Source organism: Aphelocoma coerulescens, unplaced genomic scaffold, assembly GCF_041296385.1.
Source record: "Aphelocoma coerulescens isolate FSJ_1873_10779 unplaced genomic scaffold, UR_Acoe_1.0 HiC_scaffold_118, whole genome shotgun sequence".
Classification (NCBI taxonomy): Eukaryota; Metazoa; Chordata; class Aves; order Passeriformes; family Corvidae; genus Aphelocoma; species Aphelocoma coerulescens.
In genome coordinates, this window is record NW_027183476.1 from 36,924 (window position 1) to 61,206 (window position 24,283).

The window sequence follows — 24,283 nt, forward strand, 5'->3', positions numbered from 1 at the left end:
ATTAGGGGATCCGGGACCGGTGGGTCGGGACTGGGGGGGGGTCCGGGACTGGGAGGTTCGGGATTGAGGGGTCCAGGACCGGGCGTGTCCGGTACCGGGGGTGCTGTGTGACCGGGGATCCGGGATTTGGGGAGGTCCGGGTCCAGAGGGTTCGGAACCGGGAGGAACCGGGCTCGGGACTGGGGGAGGGGTGTCCGGGACCGGGGGTTTCGGAACCGGGCTCGGGAATAGGAGGGGGTCTGGGACCGGGGGGTTCGGAACCGGGCTCGGGAATAGGGGGGGGTCCGGGACCGGGGGGTTCGGAACCGGGCTCGGGAATAGGGGGGGTCTGGGACCGGGGGGTTCGGAACCGGGAGGAACCGGGCTCGGGACTAGAGCGGGGTCCGGCCCTGGGGGGGTTCGGAACCGGGCTCGGGGCTGGGGGGGGGGGGGGGGGGGAGTCCGAAACCGGGGAGTTTCGGAACCGGGGGTGTCACGGACGGGCGGAACCGGGACCGTTCAGGCACGGCCGCTCCGGTACCGGTCCGGGGTGGGGTCCGGGCTCAGGCCGGTACCGGGGGGGGGTCCTGCACGCGGTGGGGGGGGGGGGGGCTCAATGGGATCCGGGAGTGGGGAATTGGGGGGGGGTCTCTCATTGGGGGGGGGGGAGGGGGAGGTCCGGACCTTTTTTTTTTTTGGGGGGGGGGGGCCCGGCGGCGCCGCTCCTTTTCTGGGCACGGCGGGCCCGGTTCCCCCCCCCCCGCGGGCGGCGATCGCTGCGCGGCCATAAATGGGCTGCGGGTGCGCGGCCGCCCCCCCCCCCGCGGGCACCCAGGGTGTCACAACCCCCCCCCCCCAACCCCCCCGCACTGTCACACCCCCCCCTGTCCCCTCCCCTCCCCCTCCCCCCACCCCACCGGAACCCTCCCTTTCCCCCCCCCCCCGCTTCACTTCCCGCCCCCCCCCCACAAAAAATTCCCCACCCCACCCCCCCACCCAAAAAAATTCCCGGGGGATTCTCCGTCCAAGCCCCCCCAAAAATATTCCCGGGATTCGCCCTCCAAGCCCCCCCCACCCAAAAAATTCCCGGGGATTCTCCCTTCAAACCCCCCAAAAAATTCCCTGGGATTCTCCCTTCAAGCTTCCCCCCCAGAATAATTCCCTGGGATTCTCCCTCCAAGCCCCTCAAAAAATTCCTTGGGATTCGCCCCTCCAAGCCCCCCCCCCCCAAATAATTCCCGGGGATTCTCCCTTCAAACCCCCCCAAAAATTCCCTGGGATTCTCCCTTCAAACCCCCCCAAAAAATGCCCTGGGATTCTCCCTCCAAGCCCCCCCACCCCAAAAAAATTTCCCTGGGATTCTCCCTTCAAGCCCCCCCACCCCAAAATTCCCTGGGATTCTCCCTTCAAGCTTCCCCCCCAGAATAATTCCCTGGGATTCTCCCTTCAAGCCCCCCACCCAAAATTCCCTGGGATTCTCCCTCCAAGCCCCTCAAAAAATTCCCTGGGATTCTCCCTTCAAACCCCCCAAAAAAATTCCCTGGGATTCTCCCTTCAAACCCCCCCAAAAAATTCCCTGGGATTCTCCCTCCAAGCCCCCCCCACCCCAAAAAAAATTTCCCTGGGATTCGCCCTTCAACCCACCCAACCCAAAATTCCCTGGGATTCTCCCTTCAACCCCCCCCACCCCAAAATTCTCTGGGATTCTCCCTTCAAGCCCCCCCACCTCAAAATTCCCTGGGATTCTCCCTTCAAGCCCCCCACCCCAAAATTCCCTGGGATTCTCCTTCAAGCCCCCCACCCCAAAATTCCCTGGGATTCTCCCTTCAAGCTTCCCCCCCAGAATAATTCCCTGGGATTCTCCCTTCAAGCCCCCCACCCCAAAATTCCCTGGAATTCTCCCTCTACCCCCCCCCCAAACACCCCCCCCCCAAATCTCCTCCAGCCCCCCCCCCAAATCCCACCCCCCCAACCCCATCCCCCCCCCCCAAATCCCTTCCCCACCCCCTCATTTTGGGGCCGTACCCCCCAAAAACCCCATATCCCCCCTTCCCCCAATTACCACCCCCCCTCCCCAATTATCCCCCCCCCCCAAATGTCACCGCCCCCCCCCCCTCCGGTGGCCGCTGACCCCCCTCCCCACCCTCGGTGGCCCCCCCAGCCGAGCCGGTGGCCGCTCGTGTCCAGGAGCTGCAGCTGCAGCGCGGCGACTTCGAGATCCTGAAGGTGATCGGGAGAGGCGCCTTCAGCGAGGTCAGGGTGACACCGATGGGTGACACCGATGGGTGACACCCTGGGGACACCCTGGGGACACCCTGGGGACACCCTGGGGACAGCCGGGGGTCTCGGAGCGCCGGTGACCTCCCCCCCCCCTCGCCACCCCGCAGGTGGCCGTGGTGAGGATGAAGGAGACGGGGCAGATCTACGCCATGAAGATCATGAACAAGTGGGACATGCTGAGGCGCGGCGAGGTCAGGGGACACGCGGGGACAGCCGGGGGACACCCGGGGGACACTTTGGGGATGTTCGGGGACACTTGGGGACACTTTGGGGACACCCAGGGGACACTTTGGGGATGTTCGGGGACACTTTGGGGACACTTGGGGACACCCAGGGGACACTTTGGGGATGTTCGGGGACACTTTGGGGACACCCAGGGGATGTTCGGGGACACTTGGGGGACACTTTGGGGACACCCAGGGGACACTTTGGGGACACTTTGGGGATGTTCGGGGAGACTTTGGGGACACCCAGGGGACACTTTGGGGATGTTCGGGGACACTTGGGGATACTTTGGGGACACCCAGGGGACACTTTGGGGACACATGGGGACACTTGGGGACACTTCGGGGATGTTCGGGGGACACTTTGGGGACACTTGGGGACAGCCGGGGGACACTTTGGGGACACTTGGAGACACCCAGGGGACACCCAGGGGACACTTTGGGGATATTTGGGGACACTTGGGGACACCCAGGGGACACCCAGGGGACACCCAGGGGACACTTTGGGGATGTTCGGGGACACTTTGGGGACACTTGGGGACACTTTGGGGACACTTTGGGGATGTTTGGAGACACTTTGGGGACACTTGGGGACACTTCGGGCACCCAGGGGACACTTTGGGGACACTTTGGGGACACTTTGGGGATATTCGGAGACACTTGGGGACACTTTGGGGACACTTTGGGGATATTTGGAGACACTTGGGGACACTTGGGGACACCCAGGGACACTCAGGGACACTCGGGGACACTCGCGGACACTCGGGAACACCCAGGGACACTCGGGGACACTCGGGGACACTCGGGGACACTTGGGGACACCCAGTGACACCCAGGGACACTTGGGGACACTTGCAAACGCTCAGGGACACTCGGGGACACCTGGGGACACCCAGGGACACTCGGGGACACTCGCGGACACTCGGGGACACCTGCGGACACCCGGGGACACCCAGGGACACTCAGGAACACTCGTGGACACTCAGGGACACTCGCGGACACTTGGGGACACTCGGGGACAGTTAGGGACTCCCAGGGACACTTGGGGACACTTGGGGACACTCGGGGACACTTGGGGACACCCAGTGACACCCGGGGACACTCAGGGACACTCGTGGACACTTGGGGACACCCGGGGACACTCGTGGACACTTGGGGACACCTGGGGACACCCAGGGACACTCAGGGACACTCGGGGACACTCGGGGACACTTGGGGACACCCAGTGACACCCGGGGACACTCAGGGACACTCGTGGACACTTGGGGACACCCAGGGACACTCGTGGACACTTGGGGACACCTGCGGACACCCGGGGACACTCAGGGACACTCGCGGACACTTGGGGACACTCGGGGACGCTCAGGGACTCCCGGGGACACTTGGGGACACTCGGGGACGCTTCGGGGGCTTGTGGGGATGTGAGGAGGGGGATGGCGCCGCGGAGGAAGGGACACCCGAGGGGATGACGGGGACAAGGGTGGGGTGGCCGGGACTGCGCTGTCGCCAGGGCGCCGGGGGTGCCACCCGTGTGCCAGGTGGCAGGTGCCACCCGTGTCGCTGTGGCCAGGTGTCGTGTTTCCGCGAGGAGCGGGACGTGCTGGCGCGGGGGGACCGGCGCTGGATCACCCGGCTGCACTTCGCCTTCCAGGACCCGCAGTGCCTGGTGAGGGGTCGGCGATCCCCTCCCCTCCCCTCCTGTCACCTCCCCCTGGGGACACCGCTGTCACCTCCCTGAGGGGACACCGATGTCACCTCCCTGTGGGGACACCGCTGTCACCTCCCGTCCCCCCCATCCCGCGGGGACACTGCTGTCACCTCCCCCTGGGGACACCGATGTCACCTCCCCATGGGGACACTGCTGTCACCTCCCCATGGAGACACCGCTGTCCCCATCCTGCGGGGACACAGCCGTCACCTCCCCCTGGGGACACCGATGTCACCTCCCCGTGGGGACACCGATGTCACCTCTCCGCGGGGACACCTTTGTCACCTCCCCATGGGGACACTGCTGTCACCTCCCCATGGAGACACCGCTGTCCCCATCCTGCGGGGACACCGATGTCACCTCCCCGTGGGGACACTGATGTCACCTCCCTATGGGGACACCGATGTCACCTCCCCATGGGGACACCGCCATCAACTCCCCGTGGGGACACTGATGTCACCTCCCCCTGGGGACACCGATGTCACCTCCCCATGGGGACACTGCTGTCACCTCCCCATGGAGACACCGCTGTCCTCATCCTGCGGGGACACCGCTGTCACCTCCCTGTGGGGACACCGATGTCACCTCCCCATGGGGACACCGCTGTCCCCATCCTGTGGGGACACTGATGTCACCTCCCCACGGGGACACTGCTGTCACCTCCCCGTGGGGACACCTCCGTCACCTCCCTGCGGGGACACTGCTGTCACTTCCCCGTGGGGACACTGCTGTCACCTCCCTGCGGGGACACCGATGTCACCTCCCTGTGAGGACACTGCTGTCACCTCCCCGTGGGGACACCGATGTCACCTCCCATCCCCCCCTCCCTGCAGGGACACCGCTGTCACCTCCCCGCTCCATGTCACATGGGAGCCCCGTGTCACGGCGGTGTCCCCAGGCCGTGTGGCCTGTCCCCAAATCATGTCCCCCTGTCCCCAAATCATGTCCCCCTGTCCCCCTGTCCCCGTGCCATCCCTGTATCCCCGAGCTGTTCCATGTCCCTAAGCTGTCCTGTGTCCCCGTGCCAGCCCTGTGTCCCCATGCCATCCCCATGTCCCCAAGCTGTCCCCGTGCCATCCCCCTGTCCCCAGGCCGTCCCAGGCCGTGTCCTCAGCTGTCCCTGTGCCATCCCCGTGTCCCCAGGCCGTGTCCCCAGCTGTCCCTGTGCCATCCCTGTGTCCCCATGCCATCTCTGTGTCCCCAAGCTGTCCCCATGCCATCCCTGTGTCCCCAGACCATCCCAGGCTGTGTCCCTGTGCCATCCCCATGTCCCCATGCTGTCCCAGGCCGTGTCCCCAGCTGTCCCTGTGCCATCCTTGTGCCATCCCCATGTCCCCAGGCCATCCCCGTGTCCCCGGGCCGTGTCCCCAGCTGTTCCCGTGCCATCCCCGTGTCCCCGGGCCGTGTCCCCAGCTGTCCCTGTGCCATCCTTGTGCCATCCCCATGTCCCCAGGCCGTCCCAGGCTGTGTCCCCAGCTGTCCCTGTGCCATCCTTGTGCCATCCCCATGTCCCCAGGCCATCCCCGTGTCCCCGGGCCGTGTCCCCAGCTGTCCCTGTGCCACCCCCGTGTCCCTGGGCCGTGTCCCCAGTTGTCCCTGTGCCATCCCCAGCTGTCCCTGTGCCATCCCCATGTCCCCGGGCCGTGTCCCCAGTTGTCCCTGTGCCATCCCCAGCTGTCCCTGTGCCATCCCCGTGTCCCCGGGCCGTGTCCCCAGCTGTCCCTGTGCCATCCCCTGTGCCATCCCCATGTCTCCATGCCATCCCCATGTCCCCAAGCTGTCCCATGTCTCCATGCCATCCCCATGTCCCCAAGCTGTCCCATGTCCCCATGCCATACCCGTGTCCCCAAGCTGTCCCATGTCCCCATGCCATCTCTGTGTCCCCAAGCTGTCCCCATGCCATCCCCGTGTCCCCAGGCCATCCCAGGCTTTGTCCCTGTGCCATCCCCATGTCCCCATGCCATCCCCGTGTCCCCAGGCCGTGTCCCCAGCTGTCCCTGTGCCATCCTTGTGCCATCCCCATGTCCCCAGGCCGTCCCAGGCCGTGTCCCCAGCTGTCCCCGTGCCATCCCCGTGTCCCCAGGCCATGTCCCCAGCTGTCCCTGTGCCATCCCCATGTCCCCGGGCTGTGTCCCCATCTGTTCCTGTGCCATCCTTGTGCCATCCCCGTGTCCCCAGGCCATCCCTGTGTCCCCGGGCCGTGTCCCCAGTTGTCCCCGTGCCATCCCCGTGTCCCCGGGCCGTGTCCCCAGTTGTCCCTGTGCCATCCCCGTGTCCCCGGGCCGTGTCCCCAGTTGTCCCCGTGCCATCCCCGTGTCCCCAGGCCGTGTCCCCAGCTGTCCCTGTGCCATCCCCGTGTCCCCGGGCCGTGTCCCCAGTTGTCCCTGTGCCATCCCCGTGTCCCCGGGCCGTGTCCCCAGCTGTCCCCGTGCCATCCCCGTGTCCCCAGGCCGTGTCCCCAGCTGTCCCTGTGCCATCCCCGTGTCCCCGGGCTGTGTCCCCAGCTGTCCCTGTCCCCGCAGTACCTGGTCATGGAGTACTACATCGGGGGGGACCTCCTGACCCTGCTCAGCAAGTTCGGGGACCGGCTGCCGCTGGCCATGGCCCGCTTCTACCTGGCCGAGCTCATCATGGCCATCGACTCCGTCCACCGCCTCGGCTACGTCCACCGGTGGGACACGGGGACATCGGGGGGACATCGGGGGGGATACGGGGACATGGGGGGACACAGGGACATGGGGGGGCCTTGGGGGGACATTGTGGGGACACAGGGACATGGGGACATTGGGGGGACACGGGGACATGGGGGGACATTGGGGGGACATTGGGGGGACACGGGGACATGGGGGGACACAGGGACATGGGGGGACATGGGGGGGCATTGGGGGGACATGGGGACGTGGGGACACGGAGGGACACGGGGACATGGGGGGACACAGGGACATTGGGGGGACACGGGGACATGGGGACATGGGGGACATTGGGGGGACATTGGGGGACATTGGACGGACACAGGGACATGGGGACATGGGGACATGGGGGGACACAGGGACATGGGGGAACACAGGGACATGGGGGGGACACGGGGACATGGGGGAACACAGGGACATGGGGGGACACTGGGGGGACATGGGGACACGGGGGGACACGGGGACATGGGGGGACACTGGGGGGACATGGGGACACGGGGGGACACGGGGACATGGGGGGACAGCGGGGGGACATGAGGACACAAGAGGACATGGGGACATGGAGACACAGGGACACAGGGACATGGGGACAGGGGGGAAACATGGGGACACAGGAGGACATGGGGACATGGGGGGACAGCGGGGGGACTCAGGGACATGGGGGGACACGGGGGGACATGGGGACACGGGGACATGGGAGGGACATCAGGGGGACTCAGGGACATGGGGGGACAGCAGGGGGGACATGGGAACCCAGGGACATGGGGACAGGGGGACACGGGGACACGGGGACATGGGTGGGACATGGAGGGACAGGGGACACCCAGGACAACAGGAGGGCTTTGGGGGGAGGGGGGAAAGGTGGCGTGGGGACCACGACAGGGGAGGTGACAAAGGCCACCCCCCCCTTTAGGGACATCAAACCCGACAACATCCTGCTGGACCGCTGGGGACACGTCCGGCTTGGGGACTTCGGGTCCTGCCTGCGCCTGGGGCCTGATGGCACCGTGAGTGACAGCGGGGGGACAGCGGGGGGACAGCGGGGGGACAGCGGGGGGACACTGGGGGGACACCGGGGGGACACTGGGGGGACACCGGGGGGACAGTGGGGGGACACTGAGGGGACACCGGGGGGACACCTGGGGCCTGATGGCACCGTGAGTGACAGCGGGGGGACACCGGGGGGACACCGGGGGGACACTGGGGGGACACTGGGGGGACACCTGGGGCCTGATGGCACCGTGAGTGACAGCGGGGGGACACCGGGGGGACACCGGGGGGACACTGGGGGGACACTGGGGGGACACCTGGGGCCTGATGGCACCGTGAGTGACAGCGGGGGGACAGCGGGGGGACACTGGGGGGACACTGGGGGGACACTGGGGGGACACCTGGGGCCTGATGGCACCGTGAGTGACAGCGGGGGGACAGTGGGGGGACAGTGGGGGGACAGTGGGGGGACACTGGGGGGACACCTGGGGCCTGATGGCACCGTGAGTGACAGCGGGGGGACACCGGGGGGACAGTGGGGGGACACTGAGGGGACACCGGGGGGACACCGGGGGCCTGATGGCACCGTGAGTGACAGCGGGGGGACAGTGGGGGGACAGTGGGGGGACACTGGGGGGACACTGGGGGGACACCTGGGGCCTGATGGCACCGTGAGTGACAGCGGGGGGACACCGGGGGGGACAGTGGGGGGACACTGAGGGGACACCGGGGGGACACCGGGGGCCTGATGGCACCGTGAGTGACAGCGGGGGGACAGCGAGGGGACAGCGGGGGGGACACTGGGGGGACACTGGGGGACACCTGGGGGACACCTGGGGGGACACCGGGGGGGACACCGGGGGCCTGATGGCACCGTGAGTGACAGCGGGGGGACACCGGGGGGACACCGGGGGGACACTGGGGGGACACTGGGGGGACACAGCTGCACCCTGGGACCACCTGGAGAACCCCCCCAGCCCCAGTGACCCCACAATGTCCCCTCAATGTCCCCTCAATGTCCCCCCAATGTCCCCTCAATGTCCCCCCAGTGTCCCCAGTATCCCCAGTATCCCCAGTATCCCCAGTATCCCCAGTGTCCCCAGTATCCCCAATGTCCCCAATATCCCATGTCCCCAGTATCCCCAGTATCCCCAGTATCCCCAGCGTCCCCAGGTGCGCTCGGCGGTGGCTGTGGGGACCCCGGACTATCTGTCCCCAGTATCCCCAGTATCCCCAGTATCCCCAGTGTCCCCAGTGCCCCCAGCGTCCCCATATCCCCAATGCCCCCAGTATCCCCAGTATCCCCAGTATCCCCCACGTCCCCAGGTGCGCTCGGCGGTGGCCGTGGGGACCCCGGACTATCTGTCCCCAGTATCCCCAGTATCCCCAATGTCCCCAACGCCCCCAGTGTCCCCAGTGTCCCCAGTGTCCCCAATGTCCCCAATGTCCCCAATATCCCATGTCCCCAGTATCCCCAATGTCCCCAATGTCCCTAATGCCCCCAGTATCCCCAGTATCCCCAGTATCCCCCACGTCTCCAGTATCCCCGGTATCTCCAGTATCCCCAATGTCCCCAGTGTCCCCATGTCCCCAGTATCCCCAACGCCCCCAGTATCCCCAATGTCCCCAATGTCCCCAATGCCCCCAGTATCCCCAGTATCCCCAGTATCCCCCGCCTCCCCAGGTGCGCTCGGCGGTGGCCGTGGGGACCCCGGACTATCTGTCCCCAGTATCCCCAGTATCCCCAATGTCCCCAGCGCCCCCAGTGTCCCCAGTGTCCCCATGTCCCCAGTATCCCCAGTATCCCCAGTATCCCCAATGTCCCCAGTATCCCCAATGTCCCCAGCGCCCCCAGTGTCCCCAGTATCCCCCACGTCCCCAGTATCCCCAGTATCCCCAGTATCCCCAATGTCCCCAATGTCCCCAATGCCCCCAGTATCCCCAGTATCCCCAGTATCCCCCGCGTCCCCAGGTGCGCTCGGCGGTGGCCGTGGGGACCCCGGACTATCTGTCCCCAGTATCCCCCACGTCCCCAGTATCCCCAGTATCCCCAGTATCCCCAATGTCCCCAATGTCCCCAATGCCCCCAGTATCCCCAGTATCCCCAGTATCCCCCGCGTCCCCAGGTGCGCTCGGCGGTGGCCGTGGGGACCCCGGACTATCTGTCCCCAGTATCCCCAGTATCCCCAGTATCCCCAGTATCCCCAATGCCCCCAGTACCCCCAGTATCCCCAGTATCCCCAGTATCCCCCGCGTCCCCAGGTGCGCTCGGCGGTGGCCGTGGGGACCCCGGACTATCTGTCCCCAGTATCCCCAGTATCCCCAGTATCCCCAATGCCCCCAGTATCCCCAGTATCCCCAGTACCCCCAGTATCCCCAGTATCCCCCGCGTCCCCAGGTGCGCTCGGCAGTGGCCGTGGGGACCCCGGACTATCTGTCCCCAGTATCCCCAGTATCCCCAATGTCCCCAACGCCCCCAGTGTCCCCAGTGTCCCCATGTCCCCAGTATCCCCGGTATCCCCAGTATCCCCAATGTCCCCAGTATCCCCAATGTCCCCAGCGCCCCCAGTGTCCCCAGTATCCCCCACGTCCCCAGTATCCCCAGTATCCCCAATGTCCCCAATGTCCCCAATGCCCCCAGTATCCCCAGTATCCCCAGTATCCCCCGCGTCCCCAGGTGCGCTCGGCGGTGGCCGTGGGGACCCCGGACTATCTGTCCCCAGTATCCCCCACGTCCCCAGTATCCCCAGTATCCCCAGTATCCCCAATGTCCCCAATGTCCCCAATGTCCCCAATGTCCCCAGTATCCCCAGTATCCCCCGCGTCCCCAGGTGCGCTCGGCGGTGGCCGTGGGGACCCCGGACTATCTGTCCCCAGTATCCCCAGTATCCCCAGTATCCCCCACGTCCCCAGGTGCGCTCGGCGGTGGCCGTGGGGACCCTGGACTATCTGTCCCCAGTATCCCCAGTATCCCCAGTATCCCCCGCGTCCCCAGGTGCGCTCGGCGGTGGCCGTGGGGACCCCGGACTATCTGTCCCCAGTATCCCCAATGCCCCCAGTATCCCCAGTATCCCCAGTATCCCCAGTATCCCCCGCGTCCCCAGGTGCGCTCGGCGGTGGCCGTGGGGACCCCGGACTATCTGTCCCCAGTATCCCCAATGCCCCCAGTATCCCCAGTATCCCCAGTATCCCCAGTATCCCCCGCGTCCCCAGGTGCGCTCGGCGGTGGCCGTGGGGACCCCGGACTATCTGTCCCCCGAGATGCTGCTGGCGGTCGAGGACCCCTCGCGCTCGTACGGCCCCGAGTGCGACTGGTGGGCGCTGGGGGTCCTGGCCTACGAGATGTTCTTCGGCCGCCCCCCGTTCTTCGCCGACACCGTCCTCGAGACCTACGCCAAGATCCTGCACTTCCAGGTGCGCTGGGAGGGACTGGGAGGGACTGGGAGGGCACTGGGAGGGGCTAGGAGGGAACTGGGAGGGACTGGGAGTCACTGGAGGGGCACTGGAGGGCACTGGGAGTCACTGGGATGCACTGGGGATGCACTGGGGGGGCACTGGGATGCACTGGGGGGGCACTGGGAGTCACTGGAAGGCACTGGGAGGCACTGGGAGGCACTGGGAGGCACTGGCAGTTACTGGAGATGCACTGGGAGTCACTGGGATGCACTAGGGGGGCACTGGGAGTCACTGGGATGCACTGGGGGGTCACTGGGATGCACTGGGGGGTCACTGGGATGCACTGGGGGGCACTGGGATGCACTGGGAGTCACTGGGATGCACTAGGGGGGCACTGGGAGTCACTGGGATGCACTGGGGGGTCACTGGGATGCACTGGGGGGCACTGGGATGCACTAGGAGTCACTGGGATGCACTGGGGGGGCACTGGGGAGTCACTGGGAGTCACTAGGATGCACTGGGGAGTCACTGGGATGCACTGGGGGGGCACTGGGGAGTCACTGGGAGTCACTGGGATGCACTGGGGAGTCACTGGGAGTCACTGGGATGCACTGGGATGCACTGGGGATGCACTGGGGAGTCACTGGGATGCACTGGGGAGTCACTGGGAGTCACTGGGATGCACTGGGGGGGTCTCCACCCCCCTCCCCTCCCCTTCCCCCCCCCCCCCAGGACCACCTGCACCTCCCCGAGGACGACGACGAAGGCGAGGGCGAGGATGAGGAGGGGTCCGGCGGCGGGGCCGGCTCCCCCCGGGCGGGAGCGCGCCCCCGGGGGCGGGGGGTGCCGGCGGCGGCGCGCGCGCTCGTGCGGGGCCTGCTGTGCGCGCCGGGAGCGCGCCTGGGGCGCGGGGGCGCGCGCGACTTCCGCGCTCTGCCGCTGTTCGCGGGGCTGCGCTGGGCCGCGCTCCGGAGGCAGCGAGCGCCCTTCGCCCCCAGCGCCCGCGGAGCCGCCGACACCTCCAACTTCGACGTGCTGGACGATTGCCTGAGCCAGCAGGTGCGCGGGGAGAGAGAGGGAGAGAGAGAACCGGGAGGGAGAGAACCGGGAGGGGGAGAACCGGGAGGGGGAGAACCGGGAGAGAGTACCGGGAGAGAGAACCGGGAGGGAGAGAACCGGGAGAGAGAGAAACGGGAGGGGGAGAACCGGGAGAGAGAGAAACGGGAAGGGGAGAACCGGGAGAGAGAGAAACGGGAGGGGGAGAACCGGGAGGGAGAGAACCGGGAGAGAGAAATGGGGGAGAGACGGGAGAGAAAAACGGGAGAGAGATGGGAGAGAGAACCGGGAGAGAGAACCGGGAGGGAGAGAACCGGGAGGGGGAGAACCGGGAGGGGGAGAACCGGGAGAGAGAAATGGGGGAGAGAGAAATGGGGGAGAGACGGGAGAGAAAAACGGGAGAGGGATGGGAGAGAGAACCGGGAGAGAGAACCGGGAGGGAGAGAACCGGGAGGGAGAGAACCGGGAGAGAGAACCGGGAGGGAGAGAACCGGGAGGGGGAGAACCGGGAGGGAGAGAACCGGGAGAGAGAAATGGGGGAGAGACGGGAGAGAAAAACGGGAGAGAGATGGGAGAGAGAACCGGGAGAGAGAACCGGGAGGGAGAGAACCGGGAGGGGGAGAACCGGGAGGGGGAGAACCGGGAGAGAGAGAAACGGGAGGGGGAGAACCGGGAGGGGGAGAACCGGGAGAGAGAAATGGGGGAGAGACGGGAGAGAAAAACGGGAGAGGGATGGGAGAGAGAACCGGGAGGGAGAGAACCGGGAGGGGGAGAACCGGGAGGGAGAGAACCGGGAGGGGGAGAACCGGGAGAGAGAAATGGGGGAGAGACGGGAGAGAAAAACGGGAGAGGGATGGGAGAGAGAACCGGGAGAGAGAACCGGGAGAGAGAACCGGGAGAGAGAGAAACGGGAGGGGGAGAACCGGGAGGGGGAGAACCGGGAGAGAGAAATGGGGGAGAGACGGGAGAGAAAAACGGGAGAGGGATGGGAGAGAGAACCGGGAGAGAGAACCGGGAGGGAGAGACGGGGGAGAGAAACGGGGGAGAGAAATGGGGGAGAGAAATGGGGGAGAGATGGGAGAGAAAAACGGGAGAGGGATGGGAGAGGGAAACGGGAGAGAGAACCGGGAGGGAGAGAACCGGGAGGGAGAGAACCGGGAGAGAGAAATGGGGGAGAGAAATGGGGGAGAGACGGGAGAGAAAGGGGAGAGAGATGGGAGAGAACCGGGAGAGAGAAACGGGAGGGAGAGACGGGAGACAGAAATGGGAGAGAGAAACGGGAGAGAAATGTGAAAGAAATGGGAGAGAGAAACGGGAGAGAGAAATGGGGGAGAGACGGGAGAGAAATGGGAGAGAGACGGGAGAGAGAAACAGGATAAACCTGGGAGAGAGATGGGAGAGAAACGGGAGAGAGAAACGGGAGAGAGACGGGAGAGAGAAACGGGAGAGAGACGGGAGAGAGACGGGAGAGAAAAACGGGAGAGAGACGGGAGAGAGACGGGAGAGAAAAACGGGAGAGAGATGGGAGAGAGAAACGGGGGAGAAAAACGGGAGAGAGGTGGGAGAGAGAAACGGGGGAGAGAAATGGGGGAGAGACGGGAGAGAGACGGGAGAGAGATGGGAGAGAGACGGGAGAGAGATGGGAGAGAACCGGGAGAGAGAGACGGGAGAGAAAAATGGGGGAGAGACGGGAGAGAGATGGGAGAGAGACGGGAGAGAGAACCGGGATAGAACCGGGAGGGAGATGGGAGAGAGAGACGGGAGAGAACCGGGAGAGAACCGTGATAAAACTAGGAGAGAGATCCGGGATAAACCTGGGAGAGAGAACCGGGAGAGAGACGGGAGGGAGAACCGGGATAAACCTGGGAGAGAGAGCCGGGATAGAACCGGGAGAGAGACGGGAGAGAGACCTGGGATAGAACCGGGATAGAACCGAGAGAGACACGGGAGAGAGAACCGGGAGAGAGACGGGAGAGAGACCTGGGATAGAACCGGGAGAGCACCAGGAGAGAGCCGGGATCGCCCTGGGAGACCCCCGGGATAAACCCGGGATAAACCCGGGATAACCCTCGGGACCGCCTCCCCCCACCCCATTTCCCTATCCCAGGATCCCCCTCATGAGAGACCCCCCCCATATAATGGGATCCCCACCTTGGGACCCCCCTGGGGCCCCCCCATGGGACCCCCAACTCCAAGGACCCCCCCGGGACCCCTCCATGGGACCCCGAATTCCAGGGACCCCCTCACGGGGCCCCCAATTCCAGGGACCCCCCATCATGGACCCCCCAACTCCATCCCCCCCCCGAGACCCCCCCATGGATCCCCCAACTCCAGGGACCCCCCCGGGACCCCCCCATAGGACCCCGAATTCCAGGGACACCCGCATGGACCCCCCAACTCCATCCCCCCCCCCTCGGGACCCCCCCATGGGACCCCGAATTCCAGGGACCCCCCCCCCCATGGGACCCCGAATTCCAGGGACCCCCCCCCCCCATGGACCCCCCAACTCCATCCCCCCACCGGGACCCCTTTTCCACACCTCCCCCCATGGAACCCCCCCCCCCCCTCCCCAAACTGGGACCACTTGGGACCCCCCAAAATCCCCCCAGCTGCCCCCTCCCCATATTTAACGTGTCCCCCCCCCCTCCAGGAGCTGCTGGGGGAGCCGGGGGACCCCCCCGAGCTGGGGCTGCACCTCCCGTTTGTGGGGTACTCGTACGCCCGCGGGGACCCCGAGTGAGTCTGGGGGGGTCCGGGGGGGGGGGCTCGGAAGGGTCTTGGGGGGGGGGGGGTCGGGGGGCGGTGGGGACAAAGGGGGTGCAGTGGAAATGCGGGGGGGGGGGCTGAGGTGGGGGTTCTTGCATTGGGGGGGGGTGACACCCCCTCCCCCCCCCCTCCTCATTCCCCGTGTGCCCCCCCCCCCCCCGCCCCCGGTTTTAGGGAGGAGGAGGAAGAGGAGGAGGAGGAAGAGGAAGAGGAGGATGAGGAGTGGGACCAGGACGCGGCCATGGAGCTGGAGGGGGAGTGGGGGACCCCCCCCGAGTCGGGGACCCCCCTGGGCACCGGCACCCCCCTGGCCATAGGGACCCCCCCGCGCAGGGGGACGCCCCCACCCCCGGGGGTGCCCCCACCCACCGGGCCCCCCCCACCCACGGGGGTCCCCCCGACCACCGGACTCCCCCCACCCACGGGGGTCCCCCCATCCCAGAGCGCCCCCGCCCCTCAGGGGACCCCCCCTCAAGAAGAGCCCCCCCCACCCACGGGGACCTCTGAACTCACGGGACCTCCGCCCCAAAAAGGCCCCCCCCCACCCACGGGAACACCCCCCCAAAAAGAGCCCCCCACCCCCAAGGGGGGGCCCCCCCAAGAATCCCATCCCCCACCCAAAGCCCCTCCCCCCCAACCTGCGGGGCCCCCACCCCAAAAAGGGGTCCCTGCACCCCAAGGGACCCCCCCACCCGCGGCCGCCCCCTCCCAAAAAGCGGCCCCCCCACCCCAGGCCCCCCCCACCGCCCCCAAGGGCCCCCCCCCGGCCCAGGGGGCCCCCCCGAGGACGCCCCCCCCAGGCAGCGCAGCCCCCCCGGGCACGGAGCCCCCCCGGGCACCGCCGGTACGTGGGGGGGGAGGATTTGGGGGGGTTCCGGGAGGGGTCAGTGCCCGGTTCGGGGGATCCCGGTGGTCCCGGGGGGTGTCAGTGCCCGGTTTGGGGGATCCCGGTGGTCCTGGGAGGGGTCAGTGCCCGGTTCGGGGGTCCCGGTGGTCCCGGGAGGGGTCAGTGCCCGGTTCGGGGGATCCTGGGAGGGGTCAGTGCCCGGTTCGGGGGTCCCGGTGGTCCCGGGAGGGGTCAGTGCCCGGTTCGGGGGATCCTGGGAGGGGTCAGTGCCCCGTTCGGGGGGATCCCGGTGGTCCCGGGAGGGGTCAGTGCCCGGTTCAGGGGTCCCGGTGGTCCCGGGAGGGGTCAGTGCCCGGTTCGGGGGGATCCTGGGAGGGGTCAGTGCCCGGTTCGGGGGGATCCCGTTGCTCCCGGAGGGGTCAGTGCCCGGTTCGGGGGATCCTGGGAGGGGTCAGTGCCCGGCTTGGGGGATCCCGGTGGTCCCGGGGGTGTCAGTGCCCGGTTCGGGGGGATCCCGGTGGTCCCGGGGGTGTCAGTGCCCGGTTCGGGGGATCCTGGGAGGGGTCAGTGCCCGGTTCGGGGGATCCCGGTGGTCCTGGGAGGGGTCAGTGCCCGGTTCGGGGGATCCTGGGAGGTGTCAGTGCCCGGTTCGGGGGGATCCCGGTGGTCCCGGGGGTGTCAGTGCCCGGTTCGGGGGATCCTGGGAGGGGTCAGTGCCCCGTTCGGGGGATCCCGGTGGTCCCGGGAGGGGTCAGTGCCCGGTTCGGGGGATCCCGGTGGTCCTGGGAGGGGTCAGTGCCCGGTTCGGGGGATCCTGGGAGGTGTCAGTGCCCGGTTCGGGGGGATCCCGTTGCTCCCGGAGGTGTCACTGCCCGGTTCGGGGGGATCCCGGTGGTCCCGGGAGGGGTCAGTGCCCGGTTTGGGGGATCCCGGTGCTCCCGGAGGGGTCAGTGCCCGGTTCGGGGGATCCTGGGAGGGGTCAGTGCCCGGTTCGGGGGATCCCGGCGCTCCCAGGAGGGGTCAGTGCCCCGTTCGGGGGATCCCGGTGGTCCTGGGAGGGGTCAGTGCCCGGTTCGGGGGGAATCCCGTTGCTCCCGAGGGTGTCAGTGCCCGCTTCGGGGGGATCCCGGTGCTCCTAGGAGGGGTCAGTGCCCGGTTCGGGGGGATCCCGGTGTTCCCGGGGGGTGTCAGTGCCCGGTTCGGGGGGATCCCGGTGTTCCCGGGGGGTGTCAGTGCCCGGTTCGGGGGGATCCTGGTGGTCCCGGGGGGTGTCAGTGCCCGGTTCGGGGGGATCCCGTTGCTCCCGGAGGGGTCAGTGCCCGGTTCGGGGGATCCTGGGAGGGGTCAGTGCCCGGCTTGGGGGATCCCGGTGGTCCCGGGGGTGTCAGTGCCCGGTTCGGGGGGATCCCGGTGGTCCCGGGGGTGTCAGTGCCCGGTTCGGGGGATCCTGGGAGGGGTCAGTGCCCGGTTCGGGGGATCCCGGTGGTCCTGGGAGGGGTCAGTGCCCGGTTCGGGGGATCCTGGGAGGTGTCAGTGCCCGGTTCGGGGGGATCCCGTTGCTCCCGGAGGTGTCACTGCCCCGTTCGGGGGGATCCCGGTGCTCCCGGAGGGGTCAGTGCCCGGTTCGGGGGATCCTGGGAGGGGTCAGTGCCCGGTTCGGGGGGATCCCGGCGCTCCCGGGAGTGTCAGTGCCCGGTTCGGGGGATCCCGATCCCGGTGCTCCCGGGTGTCCCCAGGCAGACGCGGTTCCCGCAGGTGGCGCCGGCGGTCCCGGCGGTCCCGGAGCCGGTGCCGGTCCCTGTCCCGGAGCCGGTGTCGGTGCCGGAGCTGCGGGAGGCGCTGGCGGAGGAGCGGCGCGGGCGGGAGGCGCTGGAGCGGGAGCTCGGGAAGCTGCGGGTGGCGGGGCAGGGGCTGGCCCGGTACGGGACGGGACAGCGGGGACACCGCGGGGACAGCGGGACCGGGAGGGGACAGCGGGACCGGGAGGGGACAGAGGGACCGGGAGGGGACAGAGGGGACCGGGAGGGGACAGAGGGACCGGGAGGGGACAGAGGGGACACCGCGGGGACAGCGGGACCGGGAAGGGACAGAGGGACCGGGAAGGACAGAGGGACCGGGAGAGGACAGCGGGGACCGGGAAGGGACAGTGGGGACACCGCGGGGACAGCGGGACCGGGAGGGGACAGCGGGACCGGGAGGGGACAGCGGGGACACCGCGGGGGCACCGGGACCGGGAGGGGACAGAGGGACCGGGAGGGGACAGCGGGGACACCGCAGGGACAGCGGGACCGGGAGGGGACAGCGGGACCGGGACGGGACAGAGGGACCGGAAAGGGACAGAGGGACCGGGAAGGACAGAGGGACCGGGAGAGGACAGCGGGGACCGGGAAGGGACAGTGGGGACACCGCGGGGGCACCGGGACCGGGAGGGGACAGAGGGACCGGGAGGGGACAGCGGGACCGGGAAGGGACAGAGGGACCGGGAAGGGACAGCGGGACCGGGAAGGACAGAGGGACCGGGAAGGGACAGCGGGACCGGGAGGGGACAGCGGGGACACCGCAGGGACAGCGGGACCGGGAAGGGACAGAGGGACCGGGAGGGGACAGCGGGACCGGGAAGGACAGAGGGACCGGGAAGGGACAGCGGGGACCGGGAAGGGACAGAGGGACCGGGAAGGGACAGCGGGACCGGGAGGGGACAGCGGGGACACCGCAGGGACAGCGGGACCGGGAAGGGACAGAGGGACCGGGAGGGGACAGCGGGACCGGGAAGGGACAGAGGGACCGGGAAGGACAGAGGGACCGGGAGAGGACAGCGGGGACCGGGAGGGGACAGAGGGACCGGGAGGGGACAGCGGGACCGGGAGGGGACAGAGGGACCGGGAGGGGACAGAGGGACCGGGAGGGGACAGCGGGGACCGGGAGGGGACAGCGGGGACACCGCGGGGACAGCGGGACCGGGAAGGGACAGCGGGGACACCGCGGGGGCACCGGGACTGGGACAGCGGAGTGACCCCGGGTCTGTGGGGGACAGAGGACACCGGGGAGGTGACACCGGGCGGCGTGGGTGGCACTGGGCACCGGGGAGGTGACACCGGGCGGCGTGGGTGGCACTGGGCACCGGGGAGGGTGACACCGGTGCCCTCGATGTCCCCAAACACTGCGGCGACAATGACACCGCGGCCGTGGGGCAGGAGAGAACGGGGACCGACGGACGGGGGGGTCCCGGGGGTGTCCCCGGGGGTGTCCCCGGGGGTGTCCCCAACTGTCCCCTCCCCCAGGCGCCTGCAGGAGGCCGAGAGCCGCAACCTGGAACTGGAAGCGAAACTGCGGCGGCTGCAGAGTGACCCCCCCGGGCCCGGCCCCCCCCCCGCCCCAAGGCAAGGACCCCCCCCCCCCAAAATCCTTGGGGACACCCCTGGAATGTCCCCAAAATCCCAGCGACCCCCCTGGGAATGTCCCTGACCCCCCCCCCCCAAAATCCCAGTGACCCCCTGGGAATGTCCCTGACCCCCCCAAAATCCTTGGGGACACCCCGGGAATGTCCCCAAAATCCCAGTGACCCCCCTGGGAATGTCCCTGACCCCCCCGGACCCCCCCCCCCAAAATCCCAGTGACCCCCTGGGAATGTCCCTGACCCCCCCAAAATCCTTGGGGACACCCCGGGAATGTCCCCAAAATCCCAGTGACCCCCCTGGGAATGTCCCTGACCCCCCCAGGACCCCCCCTCAAAATCCTTGGGGACACCCCTGGAATGTCCTCAAAATCCCAGCGACCCCCCTGGGAATGTCCCTGACCCCTCCCGGACCCCCCCTCAAAATCCTTGGGGACACCCCGGGAATGTCCCCAAAATCCCAGTGACCCCCCCAAAATCCCTCGTGTCCCCCCGGGCTCCCCCTTCCTCCGGGGGTCTCACCCCCTCCCCAAAATATTTTGGGGGTGTTTTGGGGTGGGGGGAGACAGGACATTGTCCTCTCCCCAAATTTGGGGCTGGGAGGGAACCCCTAAATGGAGGGGGGGGGGTCCAAATCTGACCCGACCCCCCCAAAATTTCCCTTGCAGGAGGCGCGGGGCAGCCCCCCCCCATCGCGGCCCCCCTCACGGAGGTAAGGGGGGATTTTTGGGGTGATTTTGGGGTTTTTTTGGGGTGATTTTGGGGAGGTTTTGGGGTGATTTTGGGTTTTTTTTTTGGGGGGGGGCTGACGCTCTGTGCTCTCTCCGCAGCCCCCCCGGCTTTTCCGCTCCCCCCTGGGGCTGCCCCTGTCCCGGCACCTGCTGCTCTGGGCCCGGGTACGTGGGGCTGTGTCACCTGTGTCACCTGTGTCACCTCCTGCCACCCCCTGCCACCCCCTGCCAACCCCTGCCACCGTCACTGTCACCCCCTGCCACTGCCACTGTCACCTCCTGCCACCCCCTGCCATCCCCTGCCACTGCCACTGTCACCTCCTGCCACTGCCACTGTCACCTTCTGCCACCCCTGCCACCCCCTGCCACTGCCACTGTCACCTCCTGCCACCTCCTGCCACTGCCACTGTCACCCCCTGCCACCCCCGCCACCCCCTGCCACTGCCACTGTCACCTTCTGCCACCTCCTGCCACCCCCTGCCACTGCCACTGTCACCTCCTGCCACCCCCTGCCATCCCCTGCCACTGCCACTGTCACCTCCTGCCACCCCCGCCACCCCCTGCCACTGCCACTGTCACCTCCTGCCACCTCCAGCCATCCCCTGCCACTGCCACCCCCGTCACTGCCACCCGTCACTGTCACCCCCTGCCACTGCCACTGTCACCTCCTGCCACCCCCTGCCATCCCCTGCCACTGTCACCCCCTGCCACTGCCACTGTCACCTCCTGCCACCTCCAGCCATCCCCTGCCACTGTCACCCCCGTCACTGCCAACCCCGTCACTGCCACCCCCTGCCACCCCCTGCCACTGCCACTGTCACCTCCTGCCACCCCCTGCCATCCCCTGCCACTGTCACCTCCTGCCACCCCCTGCCACTGCCACTGTCACCTCCTGCCACTGCCACTGTCACCTCCTGCCACCTCCTGCCACCCCCTGCCACTGCCACTGTCACCGTCACCCCCGCCATCCCCTGCCACTGTCACCTCCTGCCACCCCCTGCCACTGCCACTGTCACCTCCTGCCACTGCCACTGTCACCTTCTGCCACCCCCTGCCATCCCCTGCCACTGCCACTGTCACCTCCTGCCACCCCCGCCATCCCCTGCCACTGCCACTGTCACCCCCTGCCACTGCCACTGTCACCTCCTGCCACCTCCAGCCATCCCCTGCCACTGCCACCCCCGTCACTGCCACCCCCGTCACTGCCACCCGTCACTGTCACCCACTGCCACTGTCACCTCATGCCACCCGCTGCCACCGTCACTGTCACCTCCTGCCACCCCCGCCATCCCCTGCCACTGCCACTGTCACCTGTGTCACCCCCTGCCACTGCCATCCCCTGCCACTGCCACTGTCACCTGTGTCACCCCCTGCCATCCCCTGCCACTGTCACCCCCTGCCACCTCCAGCCATCCCCTGCCACTGCCACCCCCGTCACTGCCACCCCCTGCCAGCCTCTGCCACTGCCACTGTCATCCCCCGTCACTGCCACCTCCTGCCACCTCCTGCCACCCCCTGCCACTGTCACCCCCTGCCAGCCTCTGCCACTGTCACACCTGTCACTGTCACCCCCATCACTGCCACCCCCTGCCACCCCCTGCCACTGTCACCATCACCCCCTGCCACCCCCTGCCACTGCCACCCCTGTCACTGTCACCCCAATCACTGCCACCCCGTCACCTCCTGCCACCCCCTGCCACTGCCACCCCCTGCCACTGCCACTGTCACCATCACCCCTGCCAGCCTCTGCCACTGCCACCCCCGTCGCCATCACCCCCTGTCACTGTCACCTCCTGCCACCCCCTGCCACTGCCACTGTCACCCCCTGCCACCCCCTGCCATCCCCTGCCACTGCCACTGTCACCCCCTGCCACCCCCTGCCACCCCCTGCCACTGTCACCATCACCCCCTGCCAGCCTCTGCCACTGCCACCCCTGTCACTGTCACCCCAATCACTGCCACCCCGTCACCTCCTGCCACCTTCTGCCACCCCCTGCCACTGCCACTGTCACCATCACCCCTGCCACCTCCTGCCACTGCCACTGTCACCATCACCCCCTGCCAGCCTCTGCCACTGCCACCCCCGTCGCCATCACCCCCTGTCACTGTCACCTCCTGCCACCTCCTGCCACCCCCTGCCACTGCCACTGTCACCATCACCCCCTGCCACCCCCTGCCACTGCCACCCGTCACTGTCACCCCCATCACTGCCACCTCCTGCCACCCCCTGCCACTGTCACCATCACCCCCTGCCACCCCCTGCCACTGCCACACCTGTCACTGTCACCCCCATCACTGCCACCCCTGTCACTGCCACCCCTGCCACTGCCACCCCCGTCACTGTCACCCCCTGCCACCCCCTGTCACTGCCACCCCTGTCACTGCCACCCCTGTCACTGCCACCCCCTGCCACTGCCACCCCCGTCACTGTCACCCCCTGCCACCCCCACCCCCGTCCCCCCCCGGCCATCGCTGCCCCTGCCACCCACTGCCACCTCTGGCCATGTCCCCAAGGCCACCCACCCCTGTCACTGCCACCCCCAACCTCGCCTTGTCCCCAGAGCCACCCCCTGTCACCGCCACCCCTCACCCCATGTCCCCAGGGCCACCTCCCCGTGCTGGGCCACCAGCCCCGGACAGGGCACAGCCACGGCCGGGCCACCCTGGTCACTGCCACCACGGCTGGCACTGCCACCCCCGGGGGCTTTGTCACCTCCCTGCTGGGGCAGTGCCACCCCCGTGTCCCCCCCAACCCCGAGTGTCCCCAACAACCGGGGGAGGGGCGGTGCCACCATCCGGAGGGGACCTGGGAGGGTGGCGGCGAGGGGTGGGGGGGTGGTGACAATGCCACCCCCCCTGACCGTGTCGCTGTCCCCCCAGGTGCCACACGCCGGTGCCACCAAGGACTGTCTGCTGCTCTGCGCCGCCGGCCTGCGTCCCCCCCCCGCGCCCCCCGGGACCCCCCCTTAATTCGGGGGGCCGGGGGTGTCCCCAAAGTGTCCCCAAAGTGTCCCCAAAGTGTCCCCTCCTCCCCTTTCTTTGCACTTGACCCCTCCCCGTATAGAGACCCCCCCCGCCCCCCCCCAAAAAATCCCCCCCGGGCACTGCGGGGGGAGGGGGGAGGGGGTCGTGGGGAGGGGGTCCCCAATACCTCCGCCCCTCCCCCCCCCAAACCACTCCATCCCTCGGGGAGGGGGGGTCGCCAACGCTTTCCTCCCCCCCACCCCCCAAATAATTTGAGGAGGGGTCTCCCCGGTGCCCCCATGACCCTCCCCGAGGGGCAGCGGGACGCGACCCCCCCCCCCCCAAAAAAGGGGTGGGGGGCCCCTCCCTCCCCCCCGCCGTCCCCCATTAGTAATTTATTCGTAGGGACGTTTGCACTAAAGACCCCTCCCCTTATTTATGCCCCCCCCCCCCCAAAATTGGACCTCCCGGGGGGTCGCCCCCTCCCCAAATTGACCCCCCCCGGGGGTCGCCCCCCTTCATTTTCCTTCACCCAGGGGTCGCCCCCTCCCCAAATTGACCCCCCGGGAGTCGCCCCCTCCCCAAATTGACCCCCCCAGGGGTCGCCCCCTCCCCAAATTGACCCCTCCCCCCCGTTTGTGACGCCTCCCGGGGGGGGGCGAGAATAAAGTTGTGTTTCTGCCACCCCCCGTGTCCCCAAATTGTCCCCTCTGTGCCACCCCCGTGTCCTCCAACTGTCGCCCGTGCCAGCCCCGTGTCCCCAAGCTGTCCCCGTGTCCCCCTGTGCCACCCCCGCGGTCCTAAACTGTCCCCAAGTGCCACCAATTGTGCCCCCAAACTGTCGCCAAGTGCCACCCCCGTGTCCCCAAGCTGTCCCTGTGCCATCCCGGTGTCGCCAGGTTGTGTCCCTGGACTGTCCCCCGTGTCACCAAACTGTCCCCAAGTGCCACCCCCCCGTGTGCCCAAGCTGTCCCCGTGTCCCCTCTGTGCCACCGCGGCGTGTCCCCGCTCTGTCCCCAAGTGCCACCCGCCGTGTCCCCGCTCTGTCCCCAAGTGCCACCCGGCGTGTGCCCAGTCCATCCCCATTCTGTCCCCAAGTGCCACCCGGCGTGTCCCCATTCTGTCCCCAAGTGCCACCCAGCGTGTGCCCAGTCCATCCCCGCTCTATCCCCGCTCTGTCCCCAAGTGCCACCCAGCGTGTCCCCGTTCTGTCCCCGAGTGCCACCCACCGTGTCCCCGCTCTGTCCCCAAGTGCCAC

At 68.1% G+C, this 24,283-nt stretch overlaps 1 protein-coding gene across 1 annotated transcript; it reads left to right on the forward strand.

Moving 5' to 3' along the window:
- Nucleotides 1–2,139: 2,139 nt before the first annotated feature.
- LOC138100603 (myotonin-protein kinase-like) lies at nt 2,140–20,046 on the forward strand. Its single transcript, XM_068998477.1, has 13 exons — nt 2,140–2,232; nt 2,367–2,450; nt 4,054–4,149; nt 6,714–6,862; nt 7,795–7,888; nt 11,085–11,285; nt 12,000–12,326; nt 14,974–15,059; nt 15,264–15,444; nt 15,844–15,933; nt 17,692–17,855; nt 19,218–19,308; nt 19,999–20,046. Exons 2-13 carry the CDS (start codon nt 2,382–2,384, stop codon nt 20,044–20,046), a joined length of 1,596 nt encoding a protein of 531 aa, XP_068854578.1. The 5' UTR covers nt 2,140–2,232; nt 2,367–2,381.
- Nucleotides 20,047–24,283: the final 4,237 nt, after the last annotated feature.